Below are 19919 nucleotides of genomic sequence, written 5' to 3' on the forward strand. Positions count from 1 at the left end.
AAAATATTTTGAGCTATATTGATGCCACAGTATTTGAGAAACAGCTTGTGGCATTTAACATCCCCCAAAGGCAGCTGGGTTTTTCCCATTCCAACTTGGTAGCAGTGTGTTAAGAGATAAATAGATAAAAATTATTTGGCATAATTTTAAAATAAATTTAGCTGGATGGCTTCAACTGTTGGCTTAAAAACTTTCAGAACCATTTCATTCTCTTGATAGATTTTTGTCAAGCAAAGGATAACAAACTTCAAGTAGCCATTACATCAGAAATGAAGGAGTTTTCTTTTCTAGACCTTCTAAGAAAATGAACTTTCCCTTGTGACAAGAACCAAGTAATTCATTTTCCTCTCATATTTTCCTGTCTTTATCTTGAATTGGCAGGTGCCATATCTTCCCAGTGACACCTCCCTGCTTGGGACAAAAGAGCAAATGAGAACTTACAAGGGCCAATGAACTTCTGCTTTTCAAAGTACTGTCATTCAGGAGGTTCTGAAGAGAATCCTTGAGATAATTCTCTGGATGGACACAGAACTTGGCAAAGCAGCCTGCTGCCAGTTATGACTAATCACAATGAAGAGCTAAATGCAGATAAAACCATCAGAAGGAAAGACAAATAGAGCCAACGGGCCCAGGCACAGTCACCTATTATCTTCTGCCCATGGGACTGGCAGAGACAGTGCTCCTGTCTCTCAGAAATGATATCTGACAACATGGATGGAATATGGGGAACCAGATGGCCAACAGAGCAGCTCACCCAAGCCTCCATGTTCAGTTTTTACTTGAGGTCAATAATGTAGACATAGTTGATCACCCATGTAGTTGACCTCAGTTTCTAACTTGTCACTGCTCAAGCTGGCACCACATGAGTCAAAGCCCTTACCGTAAATCATATTGTTAGCATATACTGTGTTGCAGGGACTAAGGATTCCCCCAAACCCTCTAGTGACTAAAGATAGGTCTAGTGGACCAGTTCCGAGGCTGAGAGACTACTTCTCAGGAGGCTGTGAGTAAAGGCAAAATTACTCTTCAGATAAAGTTAGTGCTTTACAAGTCTATCTTACAAATCTAAATGTTAAGTTTTAACAGACTGTATGCTTGCTCTCTGTCTATCTCTCCTCTGCTTCTCCCCCTCCTGCCCCCCAATTCTTCCTTATCCCCACTACCCCCTCAAGACTTACTGGGATTGGTTAGAATTGATCAGATTCTTGCGCCTAGGTTATTTCCCATGGTATTCTTTAAGACACAGACATTTCTAGTAATAATCAGGAGCAAACAACCATAGTAGCTTGTTTGGTGCCCAATAGATAATACAGTAATTTCTTCAAAAAATTTCAACACTACATCATGCTCCTGCAAATTTGTTACAGCTTTTCAGGATCTCTTGTTATACAGTTTGGAGACTGCAATTCTGCATGATGCTTAAGTCACTATAGAATAACATTCTGCCATTGCTTCTTTCTAAATACATGCAGAAGGTTAGGTCCCAGGCTTCCATATTTAGGTAAAACCTACTTGGGACAGTTTGGTATATTTCATACATGGAACAAAGTCAATAATTAAACAAAAGCTGGGAAGAGGATTATTTTCTCCACTGAACAAATTTGTAAACTTAGTTTTCCACATGATTGAACAGACATATCTGCTGAGTCAAACAACTATCTTTAATATCTAACCCATTTTTTTTTTTTTTTTGTTCTTAGGGATAAAACTATTTCACTCTTATTTAAAAAATGTTTTCCCATTGCATGCATTATAAATGCAGAAACAGAGAACTGTCAGCATGAACTGAAAAATATTAACTATGACTGATCATAGTTTAGCTGATCAGAATACTACTATGAATAGGTAGTTAAAGACACTACTCAGGAAAGATGAGGAAGTGATGGTGCCTGTGATGGTTTTAATAGGAGTGGCTCCCAAAGGGCTGGAGAGATGGCTCAGAGGTTAAGAGCACTGGCTGTTCTTCCAGAGGTCCTGAGTTCAATTCCCAGCACCCACATGGTGGCTCACAACCACCTGTAATGGGATCTGATTCCCTCTTCTGGCAGTTGTACATGCAGACAGCACTCATATACATAATAAATAAACCTTTTTTTTTTTAAAGGGTCCCCATAGCCTCTTATATTTGAATGCTTAGGCATCAGGGAGTGGCACTAATTGAGAAGGATTAGAAAGATCAGGAACTGTGGCCTCGTTAGAGGGAGTTTGTCTCTCACCATGGGTAGGGGTAGAGGTTGGGGTGGACTTTGAGGTTTCAAAAGCCCACACCAGGCCCAGTCTCCACTCCCGCCACCCCCATCCCAGGCCTGTGGATCAGGATGTAGCTCTCAGATAATAATTCTCCAGCCCCATACCTGTCTGCCCTGCCACTATGTTCTCTGACACGATAATGGACTAACCCTCCGAAATTGTAAGCGAGCCCCCAAATAAATGTTTTCTTTTACAAGAGTTGCCGTGGTCATGGTGTCTCTTCACAGCAATAGAACGCTGGCTGTCCTGGAGCTCTCTTTGGAGACCAGGTTGGCCTTGAACTCGCACAGATCAATCTGCCTCGGCCTCCTGAGTGCCAGGATTAAAGGTGGGCACCAACACTGCCCGGCTGGATTTTTCTTCAGGGCTTTAGGTGGGAAAAGGAGACAAAGCCGTTTGTTTTTCTCTTAAGCACTCACTGCCCTTTTCTTCATGATTCCAAGATCTCTTCCTGCACAGAGGAAGAGGAGATAATAGGAGAGGAGGCCCTATCGTCCATTGTATGGACTACAAATACATTCCACTCCTTCAACCGCTTCAGGAAACAAAGTTCAGTTAAATAATTGGTTTCTTTGTGCCTCTTTCAATAGTTAAGGGACTGTTCTGTAGACAGACAAATCCACTATTTTACATATAATTGTTTTCCAATATTCCTCCACAAGAGTTCAGAAGAATTTCATTTTTGCTGTCACATGCACAACTAAAGTGATTTAGTTTCTAAGTTACCACACCAATTTTTTTCTAATTAGCTAATTTTAGATTTTTAAATAATCTAATATCTGGCTAACATTTTTAAAGGGGGTTCCAAAAAAAAGTCGTATTTAAAGGAAAATGTGTGGAAATGATGAAAAGCCATTGATAGTGGTTCTGGATCATAGGTTCTGGATCAGACATGAATTCTAAATTTGAGTTCAGATATTAAATGCAGAGGTTTATGGGAGCTGTTTAGTTCAGGTTAGGACATGCTGAGAGTTGAAAGTGGTACTCCATATAGAGGTACTTTGGTACCCATCATCCTTTTTTGAAATAAAATTGGTGCTACTAGGAGCAGATGTGTTTCACTGTCAAGAAAAGCCTTATGTTATTAATTAAAACATCTTAAATGCTACATTCTGTAGGTCTCTGAAGTGTTTGAAGACCCTCTATCTCTAAAATATATCTGTTTGACCTTGAAGACATATCTAACATGGTCACAAATATGATTGCTAGATGACTAACTACTGACCTGTGTTTCTTAATTAGCCTATGCAGTTTGTAATAATAACTTTCAAGGACTAGAAAGTTTACATTACATTGTTAAATGAGCTGCATAAGTACTATACCTTAAACAAGAGCAGAACATATATACCATATAACAAAAATAACCTTAAATTATATCAATATAGAAAAATCGATACCAATGTTAAATATTTGAAATTAATAGTTGCTTTTTAGTTAATGTAGATTCAATAATCTACCTTTTATCCTACCGATTCTATATCTTCCCTTTTCTTTTCAGAAAGAGATCTTTGAATCTAATCTCCTTCACTCAGCTTTCTCTCTGAACATGACCAATAATTTGTAGCCACCCCCCTAAAATGATGATAAACATCCATAATCCATTGAACAACCCAAAACCGTCTATTCCAACTCTTGAGAATGTGGTCATCATGTTCTGTAGACTGCTTCCTGCTATCTGAGAAAATTGTGATAATGGTCCAGTCCTGGGAGAGCCAGCTCTACCATTTGTGGTCGAGTCTCTGCGTGATGGGAAAGCGCAGGGCTTATCTGAAGTCCTGGCTGGAGCAGTGAGGCTGGACCATCTCAGCTAGTAGCTTTTAAGTTATTCTGAATGCAGAATTTTGAAAAAAAACGGCTGGATTACTTGGGCTACTTTGTCTTCATTAGTGTCTAGTCCTTTTTTTTTTTTTTTCCCTGAAAACTCACAAACTCTTAAAGGTAACATATATGCCTATATTAACACAAGTATGGAATGTGCGATATGCACAAGTCAGCTAAAGATGATTTTTTTGTTTGTTTTACGTTTGAGCGGGTAAAAGGCATCTGTTAACTTTACAAGTCTGTTTGAACTGTATAACCAAACCTCTACCCATGCCATATGAAAAGATGGCACGTAATAATAAGTCATGAGGACTCTGTAGCCAACACGATTTATCATGTCTCATCCAGTCTCAGAGCTGTTCCCAAGTGAAAGGATCAGCATATACATCATCTGTCCTGTAGTTCCTTGGTTGTTGTTGTTGTTTTTTTTTTTTTTCTTTTTTTTTTTCTTCATGTCTGTAGCCAAGACTTTCAGGAGGTCTCCCTGGATCAAATCTGATCTCCATTAATTTTGAAGAGATCCACAGCTTTTTGTTTCCTATGTAAACAAAGTCATAACCTCTACCCCCAATGCAGTATGTTTTCAGACTTCCATCCTGAAGTTAAGACATTTTAAAAATATATAGTTTGGCTTAATTTAGTAGTTTCCATAATCCAGTGTCTCTCAGCAGCTATTGTTTTTGTACTTTAGCATTTAAAAAATTCAAAAGTCAGCAAAGCCATAAATTCAAAGTCAAAAAACCAAACAGGATCCAGACATCCTGTGTATTTTCCATTGTTACATGGCTTTTTCCTTTTATATTACTTTACTCTCTCTTTAGAGACTTTATTATTTTAAGTTATTTATTTATTTTGTAACTGTCTTCTTTCTTCAGCATCTAGGAACATTTTTAAGCATACTACGTCTGTTCAGAGGTTTTCTCAGTCTGGATCTGACTTTCTGCATATCTTCAGTGACTTTCTGACCAGGAAAGCTGAACTTTCCCCCACTGTCCTAACTGCCTGCTCCCAAATAATGGACAGCTCCTTCCCAAATAACTGTCTTGGAGACTTAATATAAATTATAAATGCTTGGCCAATAGCTCAGGCTTGTTACTAACTAGCCTTTACGACTTAACCCATTTCTATTAATCTATGTGCTGCTCTGAAGCTCGTGGCTTTTACCTTTATCCCATTTTGTGTGTCCAACTCATTTTGGTGACTCTCTGACCCCACCCTTCCTCATCCCCTCATTCTCAGTTTGGCTTTCTCGCCTAACTTTATCCTGTTCAACTATTGGCCAGTCAGTCTGTTTATTAAACCAATCATAGTGACATATATTTACACAGTGTACAGAAGGATTATTCCACAGCATGCTATATCTGTTCAGAGTTTTCCTCAGTCTGGACCTGACTTTCTATGCATCTTAAGTGTTTTTCTGATCCCATGAGCCAAACCTTAAATGGCCATGCTAGCCTCAGTGCAGCTCTGCTTATGTCACGGGTGGGTCGGTGAGAGTTGAGCCTCATGCCTGTGGGTCCTAGCCCATCTGCCCCAGCTCTGGGAAGTTTTCGGGTGCACACTACAGCAGCCATTTCTACCTAGTCTCCCACCACAGAGCAGTGCTGGATGCTCATAGCAGGGGCTCTTAAAGGAGTTGTGTCTCTGTATGCTGCCACAAGCACCCAAGACCGGGGTCGCTAGGAAGCCACCGTCTCGTCTGAGTTTGAAACTTTTTGTTCAGGTCCTATGGGCATTGGGCACCAAATGTAGCAAGCTTTCTTGTTGGACTATCTTTGAATACCCAGCCCTCAAATAATGACATGGAGACTTGTTATTAATTATAAATCCTCAGCCATTAGCTTAGGCTTTTTCCCAACTGGCTCTTATAACTTTTTTTTCTTTCTTTCTTTCTTTTTTTTTTCCAGATCTGAGGACCGAACCCAGGGCCTTCCGCTTGCTAGGCAAGTGCTCTACCACTGAGCTAAATCCCCAACCCCTGGCTCTTATAACTTAAATTAACCCATTTATATTAACCTACATTCTGCCATGTAGCTTTACCTCATCTCTGCACTGCCCTTCCTGCTTCCTCTGAGTCTGGCTGGTGATTCTGCCTTTCTTCCCAGAGTTCTCTCTGTCCCTAGAAATCCCGCCCAACCTCTTCCTGCCTAGCTATTGGCCACTCAGCTCTGTGGCCAATCACAGCAACACATCTTCACACAGTGCACAAATATCCCACAACATTGCATTGTGACTTATTTTATACTGTTGGGGCCTGTGGGTCTCAGAACCAATTTTATGGGTGCCAGGCCCAGGATTCAGGCAAGTGTGGATTTACCTGGAGGAAGGAGATGGGATAACATGCTTCTATGATCAGAAATGGCCGAAACATGCAGCAGGAAGAAGCCATGGTAAAGAAAGGGCAATGAGAACAGGCAGTCTTCAAGAGTCCCAGTAGTCATTTATTCACCTGCCTGGGCTTTACCCCTGGCCTTTTTACTTTTGAGGTGGGTACTGAGATTTGATGTTAGGTCTCCATTAGGTCTCCATGCTTCAACTGACTGAGCTATCTCTCCAGGCCACTTGAGTACCACGTAATCTTCAAAATAAGAATTCTTCAGCCTGGCGGCAGTGGTGGCACATGCCTTTAATCCCAGCACTCCAGAGACAGAGGCAGGTGGATCTCTGAGTTCACCCAACTTGGTGTACAGAGCAAGTTCCAGGACAGCCAGGGCTACACAGAGAAACCCTCGAAAAAGAAAACCAAACCAAAACAAAGAATTCTTCATTCTTGGGTCAGACTAATGAGTGCTAGGGCATTTGTAGTGATGCAACTCAAGCTGCCCAGGTGTACCTGAGTTGCAGCTGCATCTGATAGAAATGCATGGCCTTGGGTTCCACTGCTTGGCCAATACTGAATGCTTAGTCACTTTGTAGCATTTGCATCTGCCTTGGAAAAATACTTTAGAACAACTCAATAACAACTTCAAGATTAAAAAAAAAATCTACACACTTCACAGTTTCTTCCTTTGACTTGAATGTGTAAATTGAATTCCCTCCTAAGTTTAAATAAAAAAAGGGTTGGTTTCCCAAAAATGTTTTCATTGGCTTTAGAAAATTAAAATACACCAGTGTTTGGGTGACTAATACTTCCTGTAAAATAAAGATAGAGCAACACATAATTAAGTTCTGGCTCAAATATAATTGTTGTCTTGGAAACAGTTTTGGGTATGAATATGGTTATGTTAATCTCCCTGATTCCTAACAAAGATCCAGTTGATTAATTAGGCCAGGCTACCCACTTAAAAGGGTTAAGAAACAAACAAACAAAAACAAAACCCACAAAGACAATTTCCCAAGAGAACACAGACAGGCGCAAAAGGGATAAATCTCGGATTCGTTATTTGTTAGTGCTTCTAAGTATTCTAGTTGGAGGAGGAGGCGACAAGTGCTTTTTGGATTATTTGTGGTTTTCAAAGATCCTAGACAGAGAACAGGGAACTAGGCAGAATAACACAGCAGTGGGAAGAATCCCTGCTGAAGCTTCTTGGGTGCAACGTTCCAGTGTTTTCTCGGTGCAGAGCCCAGTTTCCAGCAGTTTGGAAGGAAGTTCCACTTAAAGCACAGCCCTAAGGGGCCCCGGCCGCGCGCTTACGGGTTTGGCTGGGGCCAAGTGTGAACTCTGAAGGCGTGAGAGCGCATCTCAGCTTAGCTCACACTCACTCGGCTGTGCGTGCGAGTGTGTGCGCGGGTGCCCGCGCGCGTGTGTGTACGTGTGGGGAGGTGTGCGCTCAAGGGGTGGGGTGAGGGGGAGGGAGCAGGGCCCTAGGTGAAGCACGAGGGGGAGGGAGGGAGGTCGCCCGCTCCCGCCTCTCCCCCCGGGGGCACCAGGCGCCGTGTGCGGCTCGGCCACCTCTCGGTGACGCCACAGGCCCCGCGACCCTCGGATCGCCGGCCGCGCGCCCCGCTGCGGGGACAGGGATGGCGCGGGACTGACGGTCGCCTTTCCCTCCCACCCCCGGGACTTCTCCGCCCCGCCCGGGGCTCGCGGGATCGCGGCACCGCCCCGACCTGCATGCGGACCGGGCACCCGCAGCCTGAGGCCCTCGGCGTCCCCGAGGCGGTGCCCTGCCGCGCCAGAGGACGACGGCGACTAGGCGGCGGAGCAGGAGGAGGAGCCGGCTGGCCGCGCGCTGCGGCCCGGGAGCACGGGCTCCCCGGAGGGAGCTTGGGGCGTCCCGGCCCCGGAGGAGGGACCCGGAAGCAGAAGCGCAGCCGCGAGTGGAGCCGAGCCGCTGCCCGCGCTGCCCGGCGCCGGCTGGGGGTCCCGGCGGCTGGATGGGCGGCGGCGGCGCGGGCCGCGGGCGGCAATGGGCGAGGAGCAGAGCACGGTGAGCGGCGGCGGCGGGCCCTGGGAGGCGCGGGCCCCTGGCGGGGGCTCAGCGGGCCAGCCCGAGTCCCCCAGGCCGCGAGGGGACCGCGCCGGGGCTCCCGGGCCGCGCGCCACCGCCGCCGTCGCCTCCTCCTCCTCCCCGGTGCCGAGCAGCGGCGGCGGCTGCGGAAAAGACTCGGACTGCGTGGACGCGAGCACCCAGGAGCTTGCGAGCCATCGGGCCCCGGCGGGGCAGCCCAAGGGACTGCCACTCACCGGGCCCCTAGACCCCCAGAGTTTGGAACTGCAGCTGGAGCGCGAGGCGGAGGGAGCAGGGCCACGGGAGGCGACCCCCGGTCGGCCGCCCCCCGACGGGCTGCTCCTGGACGTGCTGGCCCAGCGACACCCGCCCCCCGCCAAGCCGCAAGTCTTCTGCTCCGTGTACTGCGTGGAGAGCGACCTGCCCGAGGCCCCCACCGCCGAGTCATTGTCGCCGCCAGAGTCCCCACCTCGAGCACCACCGCCGGGGCCGATTCCCGCCAGCCCGCCGCCCTCCTTCCCCAGCTCTCCGTTGTCGCTCCCGGCTGACCCCCTCTCCCCCGACGGCGGCAGCATCGAGCTGGAGTTCTACCTGGCTCCGGAGCCCTTCTCCGTGCCTGGCCTATTAGGAGCTCCACCCTACTCTGGCCTGGGCGGGGTAGGGGACCCCTACGCGCCCCTCATGGTGCTGATGTGCCGGGTGTGCCTGGAAGACAAGCCCATCCAGCCCCTGCCCTGCTGCAAGAAGGCGGTGTGCGAGGAGTGTCTCAAGATCTACCTGAGCTCCCAGGTAACTTCCGCGGCTCCCTCTGCCCACTTTCAGCCCATTCACCATGCCAAAGTACTGGTGGGGAGGTTCTCACCTAAGCTTCCTAGCCAGGGAAGAGGTGACAGGGCCCGCTTACCCAGGGCCTCTAGCAATTGCTACAGCCTTCCTTGTTATTAAGTGTGTTTTTACCCACACTGGTTTATTGGCTGGTTAACTCTGCCCTGAGCTTCAGGTTTTGGTTGGCAGCTGCTGGAGGAATGAGGTGGATGGCCCTCTGATTATTTCTTCTGTAGATTGCATGCAAGAGCTAGCTTGCTCCGGGGAGAGCAAGAAAGGCTGCCTCACTGGCCTGGCATCCCAGAAACGAACAGACAGTGAGCATAAAATAAATATTTGTGGAGCTGGGATTCGTGTGTCAGGGCTGTAATATCTGCATTTTAACCGTGTTCCCTTTGCATATCGAAAGGCATGTAAATTAAAAAAATAATAATAACTCTTGCCTGCTTCTCAGTTTTCCACACTAAGGTTAAACTACTTTTCTCTACTGAAATTTTAAGCCTGCACCGTACTTTTATTTCCTCAAGAGAGAAACAAAAGAGAAGGAGCCAAACAAAGCAGAGAAAGAGAGAGCAAGAAGAGGTTTTTAACCCAACAGGCGGCGGAGGAACTTTCCTCTCCACCCTCCTTCGGAGAGCTTGTTGGTTTTTTTTCTTGGAAAGCTTGAGAAACATAGCAGCCCTCCTTCATGGTTTTCAGTCTGCGGTGTTTCTGCCAGTGTCTTTGCACAATCCTTAATGCCCTTTGATCCCGTGTCTGATTGTCCCAGGCCTATTCATCTTTCAAAACCATGTCTGTTCAGGTGCCAACTCTGCTGCGACGCTTTACCTCATCCTCCAGGCCCCCGCCTGATCAGATATTTTTAAAAATTTGTCTTCCAACCTTTCCTGCCCTGAAATTGTTCTCTTCCTGCCTGCTTGTCTGGCTAGACTGTCTGGATGTCGATTTATAGTCTGAGTTGGGTTGTTTCAGATGATAGTGTTTTACGGATTGGCTGAATTCAGTGAACCGACCGGGTTCTAAACAGTGTGGTTCCTGTGTAGTTTCTGGTCACTCCATTGCTGGGGTCTGGTCTGAAAGTGTGTACTGTGCCCCACGGCAAATGGCAAGAAAGACTTAATACAGATTGGAATGTTACACAAACAGGAGCTTGGCCCCAATGGCTGAGATTATCCAAACGCCCGGGAGGGAGACACGGTGGTGTCTGTTTTTAGGATTTATCAGCCAACGGAGACTTAAAGCTGGGGGAAGGTTGCCTGCTTGTTTGTGGTCGTTTCTATGACATCACCCTGCCTTTCCTGTGCAGTGTCTTGTGGAGGGACTCCGACATTTCCAAAATATGGGCCTTGCTCCAGAGAAGTCACAGAGAGAGCAGATGTGTTCAAAACATAGTACACAGTAGCATCCAGTGAGCTGTAAACACGAATACCAAGCAGCACCTTAATTTACTTATGTGTTTGCTTGTTTATGCATAAGCAGGATCTTGCTGTGTAGCTCAGTCTTGCCTTAAACTGGCGAAATACACCAAGTTGGCCTTGAATATTTTTAAGCCTATGGCCTCCACTGCCTTATTTCCCCAGCTCTGGACCTTACCTACTACCTGGCAGATAGAACCAGCAGCTGGTTTTGAAGGTCAAGGTTGGTACTCCTGGTGGGTTATGCTGCCTAACTGTTTGATTTCCTTACTGGGGGGCCCTTTTGGGCCAAAGCAGCTTTCTTTCCTTTCCGTCAGCAAAAGTTAGTTTTAGGAAGTTGGTGTTTGCAGTTGTGATGAGAAGAGGGAGCTGGGTGAGTCGTCCTCTTAGCACATACCCACAAAACTCCTTTGAAGTGACCGCAGTGTCTGGTCTGCAGTCTTAGCGCCCCTGGCCCCCCAAAGCAACTGGCAGGCCTTTCTCCAGCAAGAGGTAGGCATTATTTCAAATAATCACAGCACAAGCGAAAGTCCAGAAAGCCAGGCATGCTGCCACCTCAGGGCTGTGTACTTGTTCCCCGGGTCTAGCGGACTCCCGCTCCCTGTTCCTTTACTTGCTCCATCTACCACCCCCACCTTTGGATCTGTATTCACATACTGTCCTTTGTGGTCTTCACTGAGTGTCTTTGTATGTGTGCGCGCGCACATGTATGTGCATGGGTTTGCAGGTCTGTGCACTGGCACAGAGGCCAGAGGAGGATGTTGGATGCCCTGTTCTATTGCTGTCCTCTTTAATCCTTGGAGGCAGAGTCTCTTACTGAAGCTGAACCTTGCTGTTTCACGTAGGCTGTCTGGCTGAGTTCCTGGAGCCCACCTGTCTCTACTCCCCAATGTTGGGGTTATAGGCGTGCACATCCATGCCTCCCTTGTTTATGTGGATGCCGGCCAGTGAGGCATTTGAACTCAGGTCTTCAGACTTGTGTGGCAAGTTCTTACCAACTGAGCCATCAACCCAGTCTCTGCGACCGACTGCCTTTTAAAAGTTGAGCCTTATCCCACACTCCCTGTGTCTCTTCAGGGGTTTTAGCTTTTCTACATAGCACTAATACACTCTCTTGTTCCTCAGTAATTAACTTCTGTGAAGACAGAGTTTCCATATGATTTTGTTAATCCTTGCCTGTTTAGCATATAGCAGATATTTGCTCAATAGTTATTGGATTTGTAAAGAACCTGAGGTCACCCTAGAAAGCTTGGATGCCAAATTTTGCTCAGAACATTGGTGGTTTTTTTTGTTTTGTTTTGTTTTTGGTGTGTGTGGGAGGTTTCAGGATAGCATTTCTCTGTGTAACAGCTCTGGCTGTCCTGGAACTAGCTTTGTAGACCAGGCTGACCTTGAACTCAGAGATCCACCTGCCTCTGCCTCTGGAGTGCTGGTACTAAAGGTGTGCACCACCACGGCTGGGCTTGCTCTGAGCATTTTTACATTTAAGTTGAAAGACACAGACTTAAAGTAGATCAATGAAATAGGCTACATTTGTTATTATATCTAGAAGAGTCTAAGGAAACTTTTAGTTTATGAAAACCTAAGTCCTTTTCCACTGGGTGATATACAGGATTGTGGTTGTAATATTTCTGATAGGATCCTGAATTTTAAGATCTGGCCATCTTCATGTTCAGAACTCTCCGTTTCACGGTCATCTGTGCATGGGTGGATCTTCTCATTAGTGAAATTTAACTGTAGATGGTGATCTGTGGTGAACCCACCAGTGCCTGAGTGAAATCAGGTCTAATTGTGTGGTTCCTGCCTTACTGAACCAGGGCAAAAGGGCACTGCAGCCAGGCCTGGTGGTACAGATCTATAATCCCAGTTGCTTGGGAGATTGAGGCAGACAGAGCACAAGTTCAAGGCTTGCTGGGATAACTTTGTGAGTTCAAAGCTGGCCTGGGCAACTTAGTGAGATCCTGTCTCCAGATTTTAAAAAAGGTGTGTATGTGTGGGTGTGGGTGGGTGTTTTACTAGAATTATAACTCAGTGGTGGAGTGCTTACTTCTGTGTGGCTTTAGGTTTGATCCACAATACCAAAAACAAAACAGCAACAACAAGAAAAATAGGCAGGGGAGATGTTGTATGCTTTCTCTTTTGCATCTGATAAGATTTTTAAATTTAATTTAGTTTTTTGAGACAGGGTGGTTTTGTGTGTGTGTGTGTGTGTGTGTGTGTGTGTGTGTGTGTGTGTGTGTAGCCTTGGCTGGACTCACAGAGATCCACCTGCCTCTACTTCCGGAGCGCTGGGATTAAAGGTGTGTGCCACCACTGCCTGGCCTGATGAGATTTTTGACCTAAGCAAACCTGGCAAATCTGGACTTCCAGGCTGCTGAAAACCTTTGGGTGGGGGGAAAGAATGCATTTAAAGACCTATTAGTGACGTTTTCACGTTTGAGTTTCTGCCATCTGCTTGGTGCATTATTTAATATCATTTAAGATTGTAAAGCAAATGAGTATTAAACATTTTATACAAACATTAAAAATGCATATTAATTGTGAGTTGGAATCATGCCTGGTTGAGTGAACTCTTCTGACTGACGGAAGACAGAAATTTGGGAGGTTGAAATGCTTTCAGACTTGGAGCAGCAAAGAGTCTTTCAGGGACTGCAGATGTGGCCAAGGGTGATGACTAGGTATCAGCAGTATTTCGGTATAGCCCTCAGCAATTAGACAGGGACAGTATCTCAGTGTTGTGATTGGCTAGGAGAATCCTTGGTGGGATGACTTTGTAGTGTTGTAGCTACCATGCACTTTCTGAATACCGTGATGAGGAGTTGAACTGTGGATGAGAACGTCAGTCACTGCGCTTGGCACTCACTGAGAGGTTATGGTACACCAAGACACAGAGAGTGGAAGTTACCTGGCTTATAGTGCTTAGGTATATGCATGTTTTGTACATCTGTTTTTAGAAGTGCATTTTCCAATGACATACATGGCTAGCACCTAGTCCCCAGGACGCCTGCAATGTCTCCCAGATTCCCAGGGTCTCCGAAGTGGCTTCTCAGCACCTTGGCCTTTGCCGCATTCTTCTAAGAAGAAAGATAGATGAGTGGTTGCCATCTTTGCTTTCCAGAAACCATCCACAAATATCTTTCCTTCATGACTTTGATTTAGATAGAAAAATGGGTTGTAAATATGAAATATAACATTTAGTGCTTTGGATAACACAAAGGAAGAATTGAGCCTACCACCGGACACGCTAAAGGCCGCAGCTGTTGCGGCTTTTAGCACACTGCTTAAAGTGCAGGAGATTGGCAGATGCAAATGACTTGGAATGTATACACCTGTCTGATGGCTATTAATAGCAGCAAGCAACACACTTCTTCTACACATTGTGAGGAGAACAGCTGCTACATGGTAATGCCCTAAACTGACTGCTACTGTAGTCACCCCAGAACCGGTGACCTAGCGGCCAGAAGGAAAATATTCCTTTAGTAAATCTCAGTCACCCAGTCTCTTCGTGGGTAAAGAAGTCTAACTTCAATTCTTCTCTTTTAAGTCTTAAAGCAGATGGATATATATATCATTGAACGTGGAGTTTGATATCTTTGTCTTCACATGGATAGATTTACAGCTCCCACCAGGCCAAATATGTTTTGGTAATCCTGAAAGTGAAGAATCACGTGAGCATGCGCTCTATTTCAGAGTCGTTTTACAAATTTCAAAAGCGAGAATTGAAGACTCTGTATGCGTGTGTGTGTGCAGTGTGCGTGTGCTGTCAGTGTGTATTTAGGGGATGTGGTAACCTTTGTTTGCACACCTTCCTGACTTGTGCTCCTAATTTTCCTCTTCTCTCTCTGCACAGTTCTCTTTAGCAATTGCTTCTGTTTCTCTTTTACGTTTTTTTTTTTTTTTTTTTTTTTTTTTTTTGAGACAGGGTTTCTCTGTGTAGCTTTGGAGCCTGTCCTGGAACTCACTCTGTAGCCCATGTTGGCCTCGAACTCTCAGAGAACTGCATGCCTCTGCCTCCAGAGTGCTGGGCTTAAAGGCGTGTGCCACCACCGCCTGGCTTCTTTTACTTTTTCTAGTCTGATTCTAACTGGCGCTTAATTTCTGCAGGACAGTCTCCCACCGAGCACTGAGGTCCAGGGCCAGCAGAGCCTGGTCCTTCTGTGGTGTGGCTTTCCCGCTGGCTGGAAGTGAGGCTCAGTAGAGCAGTCCTACACTGAGCTCTACTGTTAAAAGATTTCAAGTAACACTGCAGGTATTACTGACTCTCTGTATCAACAGACACCTTTAGATGTGATTTTTATTCCCCTAAAGTGGATGGAGCTCAGGTGGTTAGACCTGAACACTCCTTAGTCCAGAGGTGAGAGACCAAAAGGTAAAGCTTGGGTTTTTAGCATTTTATTAAGAGTTTGCGATGGGCAATGGAGACAGGCAGCTGGCAGTGGGTTCTTATAATCACCCTATTTGCTAACTAGTGTTCAATTTTTGCATTAGCCCTATACCAGGAGATACTCTATATAAACATATTAAGTGCTCTCAAGAAACCATTTAACAGCCTTGCTGGAAGTATTTTTTTTGTTTCCAGTTTTATTAGTAAAAGCTCTTTTTAAAGCAGTTAGATACTTTCCTTTTTCCTTTTTCTTAGTCTCTGGGAGCTTCTTTTAAAACCATTCCAGGAACCAACTAACCTTTTATTAAATGTTTTTTTCTCTTACTATTTAATCAAAAATAATAAATCTGTGTATACTTGTTAATGTGTATATGCATATTTTTATATGTACACACACACACACCACACACACACCACACACACACCACACACACACACGCGTGCACAAACATGTATGTTTCAGAATACATTGCAGTTGTTGGAAATAGAATATCTGTGAGCACCCTCCTCTTTAAAATATTCACTATGCTAACTTAAGGGAAAACATTGTTTTTGCTAATTTTGTTTTGGTCTGTTAATGACAGTTTGGCTGATGTTTAAAGAAAGAACCCAGCACTTGGGAGGCAAAGGCAGGAGGATCTCTGTGAGTTTGAGGCCAGCCTGGGCTACCAAGTGAGTTCCAGGAAAGCTACACAGAGAAACCCTGTCTCGAAAAACAAAAAAAAAAAAAAAAAAAGAAAAGAAAAGAAGAAAGAAAGAAAGAAAGAAAGAAAGAAAACGTTTTTCCTCTCTGTGCTGCTGGCGGAATGCAGGGTTGGAATATGCTCATCACATGGTCGAGCTTCACTAGCAAACCCTACAGCTGAAAAAACGTGTTTGTTTTGTTCACATTCATTTTGTTACAAGTATTTTACATACTAAACTAAGATGAAACTTCTCACATGAGGTTCTTTCATAAAATGATAATTTAGTGTCTATAGGAATACAGTATCCACTATTTACCATTCTCCGTAGCTTCCAACATCCCGTTCACACCATCCCTTTGGGATGATCGCGCCTGAACTATGTGCGTACTCACAAATAGTGAGAACAACCATTGGCTCAAGGTCTTCATTCTCATCCCTAGTTTACCATTTCTTGTTAGTTGGCTTGTGTGTCCGCAGCACCCTCAGTGTTATAGATACTGTTGTCTGTGCTCAAAGAGGAAAGAAGACCACAAAATCCCTGACTTCGTGGAGTTGGTATGCTAGGCTATGAAGAAGATAAAGGTAAATTATTTAATATATTAGAGGCAGTGAGGGCCATGGGAAAAAAGAAACAAAGGAAAGTTGGTAAATACCCAAGAGGGGATTGCTACTAAGCTCATCTTTTGAGGGGTTTTGTTAGAAACAGTCTCTTTTACAAAGTCCCTTCCCAGTTAAGACCTTCATAAGCCAGCAATGGAACAGACCATATACACATCTGAAAAAAATGGCAATAGACTTCCAGAGGTAGAGACTGCCTGGGCTGTGCCAGGGATGGCCAGGAGACCCATGTGGTTGGTACATGCAGGTACAAATGGGTGCAGTAAGCAGACCCAAGACAGGGGTTTAAGGTCATAGAGAATTTACTTTGCATCTGAGTAGGATGGGAAACTACAAGGAAATACTGAACAGAGAGTAGCCAGTCACGACTGTCCTCTTGAAGGACGGTCTCTGTGCAGAATATGTTGTAAAGATCAAGGAGAAAAAGACCAGGTTGAAGACAGCGACATTATTCCAAGCAGGAGAGGTACAGCCAGACGATGGTTGAAACTGACCATCACCTTTCCCAACAGGGCGGTGGTTGCTAAGTGTGAAGTGGATCTGTTTCCATTGCCAGTTGTGCAGTTGGCCTTCAGATGACAGCCATTCCAAGTGAACAGGAACAGCTCATTTCGAGCTGTAGGTAGTAGAGCAGCAGTTCCCAACCTGCCTGATGCTGCCAGCCTTTCATACAGTTCCTCAGGGTGTGGTGACCCCCAATCATAACATGGTTTTTGGCTGGGGATTTAGCTCAGTGGTAGAGTGCTTGCCTAGCCAAGCACAAGGTCCTGGGTTAGATCCTTAGCTCAAAAAAAAAAACAAAAACAAAACAAAAAAACAAACCAAAAAAAGATTTTCATGGCTACCTCATAACTATGCTTTTGCTACTGTTATGAATTGTAATGTAAATATTTGATATGCAGGATATCTGATGCAACCCCCGTGAAAGGGTCCTTTGACCCTCCCCCCCCCAGGGGTCACGACCCACAGGTTGAGAACTGTTGTAGTAGACCATTCTATGAGAACACCGAAGGTTAGAGAGATTCAATAATCTCCTCAAAGTCACTGAGCTATGAAATGTTGGACATGGGATTTAAATTTCGATCGGTTTGGCTCTCGAGCCTGCAGCCCTTTTATAGTCTTTACGTTTGTTACCTTATCAAAAAGACAGAAGGCCTGGGCAAAGCTGGTGGATGGGGGCCTAATACTAGAACTAATTTGCATTTCCTCCCAGCGCGGGATAAGGAGTGAGGAGTTGTGAGGTATGACCATCCTTTAGAAGAAGTTAATGTCTGCGTGGAGACCACATCGAGGGAGCTGGGTGGAAGTCAAAAGCCGCTCAGATGAGGAAGGCAGTCTTCCAGAGGGGAAATGTTTCTATCACACAGAACCGAATTCTCCCGGTTGAGGAAAGAAAAGAAACATAGTTACACAATTTAAGAGAGTGGGAGCTTCTTATGGGATGTAGTAGGGAAAGGCTCCCACTCACTCTAAGGAGTACTGGGGAAACTCTCGAGAAGCGGTGATTTGGTTGCTGCTCAGTTTTAGTGGCACATGCTCCTGTTTTCTTCTTGACTTTGAGTCAGTCATTACTCTCTTTGAATCCCTCCCCACCCCAACTCTCTAGTGTTTGATAGCATTTACTTCTGGGGTTCCGGAGGCCTCTGTATGTTTTTGTCTCAGAATACTCAGAATCGGAACCCATTGCTCTTCCTAGGTTTTATCTCTAAAGCTATCTCTCTTGGCCAGTTTTAGCAGGACGTCCTACCCATACCTACCGGTACACAATTCATTTTAAATCTTCAAAGTGGATTCCTGCTTCTGTTCTCTTCTTTCTCAGAGCTGATTTTCTGCTTTCGGAGTCCCTGCTTCCATCAATCATACCCAGTTCAGAAACTCAGGCTATGCCTGCTTTCCTTCTGTTCCCTCATGCGGTTCTTTCTGTCCCGCATCCTGAGGTATTTTGCATTCTGCTATACTGTTCATTTCTTCTGTCATTTCCTGTGCTTCCCACTCTACCTTTTCCTTCCTGGATCTGAACATTTTATCTGTGTGTGTGTGTGTGTGTGTGTGTGTTTATGTTAAATATCTGCAGGTGCCTGTGGGGGCCAGCAAAGGACACTGGATCCCCTGGAACTGGAGTTACAGGTTGTTGTGAGCCCTGGTCCTGGAAACCTGTCTTGTGTCCACTGGAAGAACAGGAAAACGTCTTAACTGTGGAGCCATCTCTCCAGTGCCTCCCTCCTGGACTCTGGTGACTTGATTCTTGTCCTCCAATCTCGTCTCCAATCTCTTTCCCAACACTGAGGCTGGAGGGTTCTTTAAAATGCATGACCATTTCTGGCTTTCTCCCTTTTATGTGTTTAGTGGTGGCCTCTTGCTTGTAGAGTAGAATGTGAAGTTGGTGTGTACATGTCCCTGAGTGATCTGACTCTTGTGTTTTCCAAGCTTTGTCTTCAAGTAGCCCCAACTTTGTTTGTTTTCGAGACAGGGTTTCTCTGTGTAGTTTTGGTGCCTTTCCTGGAACTCTGTAGACCCAGGCTGGCCTCGAACTCATCGAGATCCACTTGGCTCTGCCTCCCAAGTGCTGGGATTAAAGGCGTGTGCCAACAGCCACCCAGCAGCTCCAATTTTTTGATCTTTGAAGACTCATGACACGCCTGAGTCTTTGCTTTTGGTAGCATGAACTTCTGTCTGAGGAGAGCCCTTGTTCTGCCCTTGCGGGTCCACATCTCTGCTTCTTTCAATCCTGATCATTCTTCTAGTCTCAGGTTAGGTATTATTCTATGAGGATTGTTCTTGACCCCCTACATGTGGATCAAACATTCTTCCTATAGTCTACCTTTTTTATTTGAGGCTATAAAACAATGTAAGAATCCTTCTGTAGGATTCTCCTTACTGCATTGTATCTAAATTGCCTCTTTCCTGCTCTGTGATCCTTTAAACTATGAAACAGTATGTATGCAGCTAAAGAACTTAGTACTATTGTGTTTAGGGACTTCTGGGGGATCTGTAAAGTGCTTGCTGCACAAGCCTGAGGGCCTGAGTTAGGATTCCCAGTAGCCAGGTGGAAAGCCAGGTGTGACAATAATGAACTTTGGTTAGGGGGAGCTAGGGACCCCCCCACCCCCACGCATGCTCGTGCGTGCAAGCACACACACACACACACACACACACACACACAAATGTGTACACACATGATACACACACAAACAGTATACTTAAATATACACAGTAATTTTCTTTTGTGTTATAGGCATGGGAATGGTGCCTATAAAGTGGACTTGTTTTTTCTATTCTAGTTAGTACATTTAGGACGGTGTCGTCAATGTAGGAAACACTGTACTAGATAATAGTTTGAATGTTGAATGACCTCCCAAGGGTTGCTCCCAGACGTTGGGACCTTGCTCTTCTGCTTGTGACACTGTTCTGAAGTGGTAAAATTCTTAGGTGATAGGAGCTAGTATAAGGAATTCAGGACATTATGGACATGATTTGGAGGAGATGTTGGGACTCTGGCCCTCTCTCTTCTACTTCTGGAGCCATGAGC

General features: G+C 45.3%; 1 protein-coding gene across 1 annotated transcript in view; it reads left to right on the forward strand.

The window, feature by feature from the left end:
- The first annotated feature begins 7869 nt into the window (after positions 1–7869).
- The window catches only part of Rnf217 (ring finger protein 217), a 110757-nt gene continuing 98707 nt past the window's right edge, over positions 7870–19919 (forward strand). The window contains exon 1 of the mRNA XM_036168899.1: positions 7870–9251. Within this exon, the coding sequence (XP_036024792.1) occupies positions 8421–9251 (831 nt within the window). The 5' untranslated portion in view covers positions 7870–8420. The remainder of the gene's footprint in view (positions 9252–19919) is intronic.

The sequence above is a fragment of the Onychomys torridus genome, chromosome 19 (genome assembly GCF_903995425.1).
Source record: "Onychomys torridus chromosome 19, mOncTor1.1, whole genome shotgun sequence".
Taxonomy (NCBI): domain Eukaryota; kingdom Metazoa; phylum Chordata; class Mammalia; order Rodentia; family Cricetidae; genus Onychomys; species Onychomys torridus.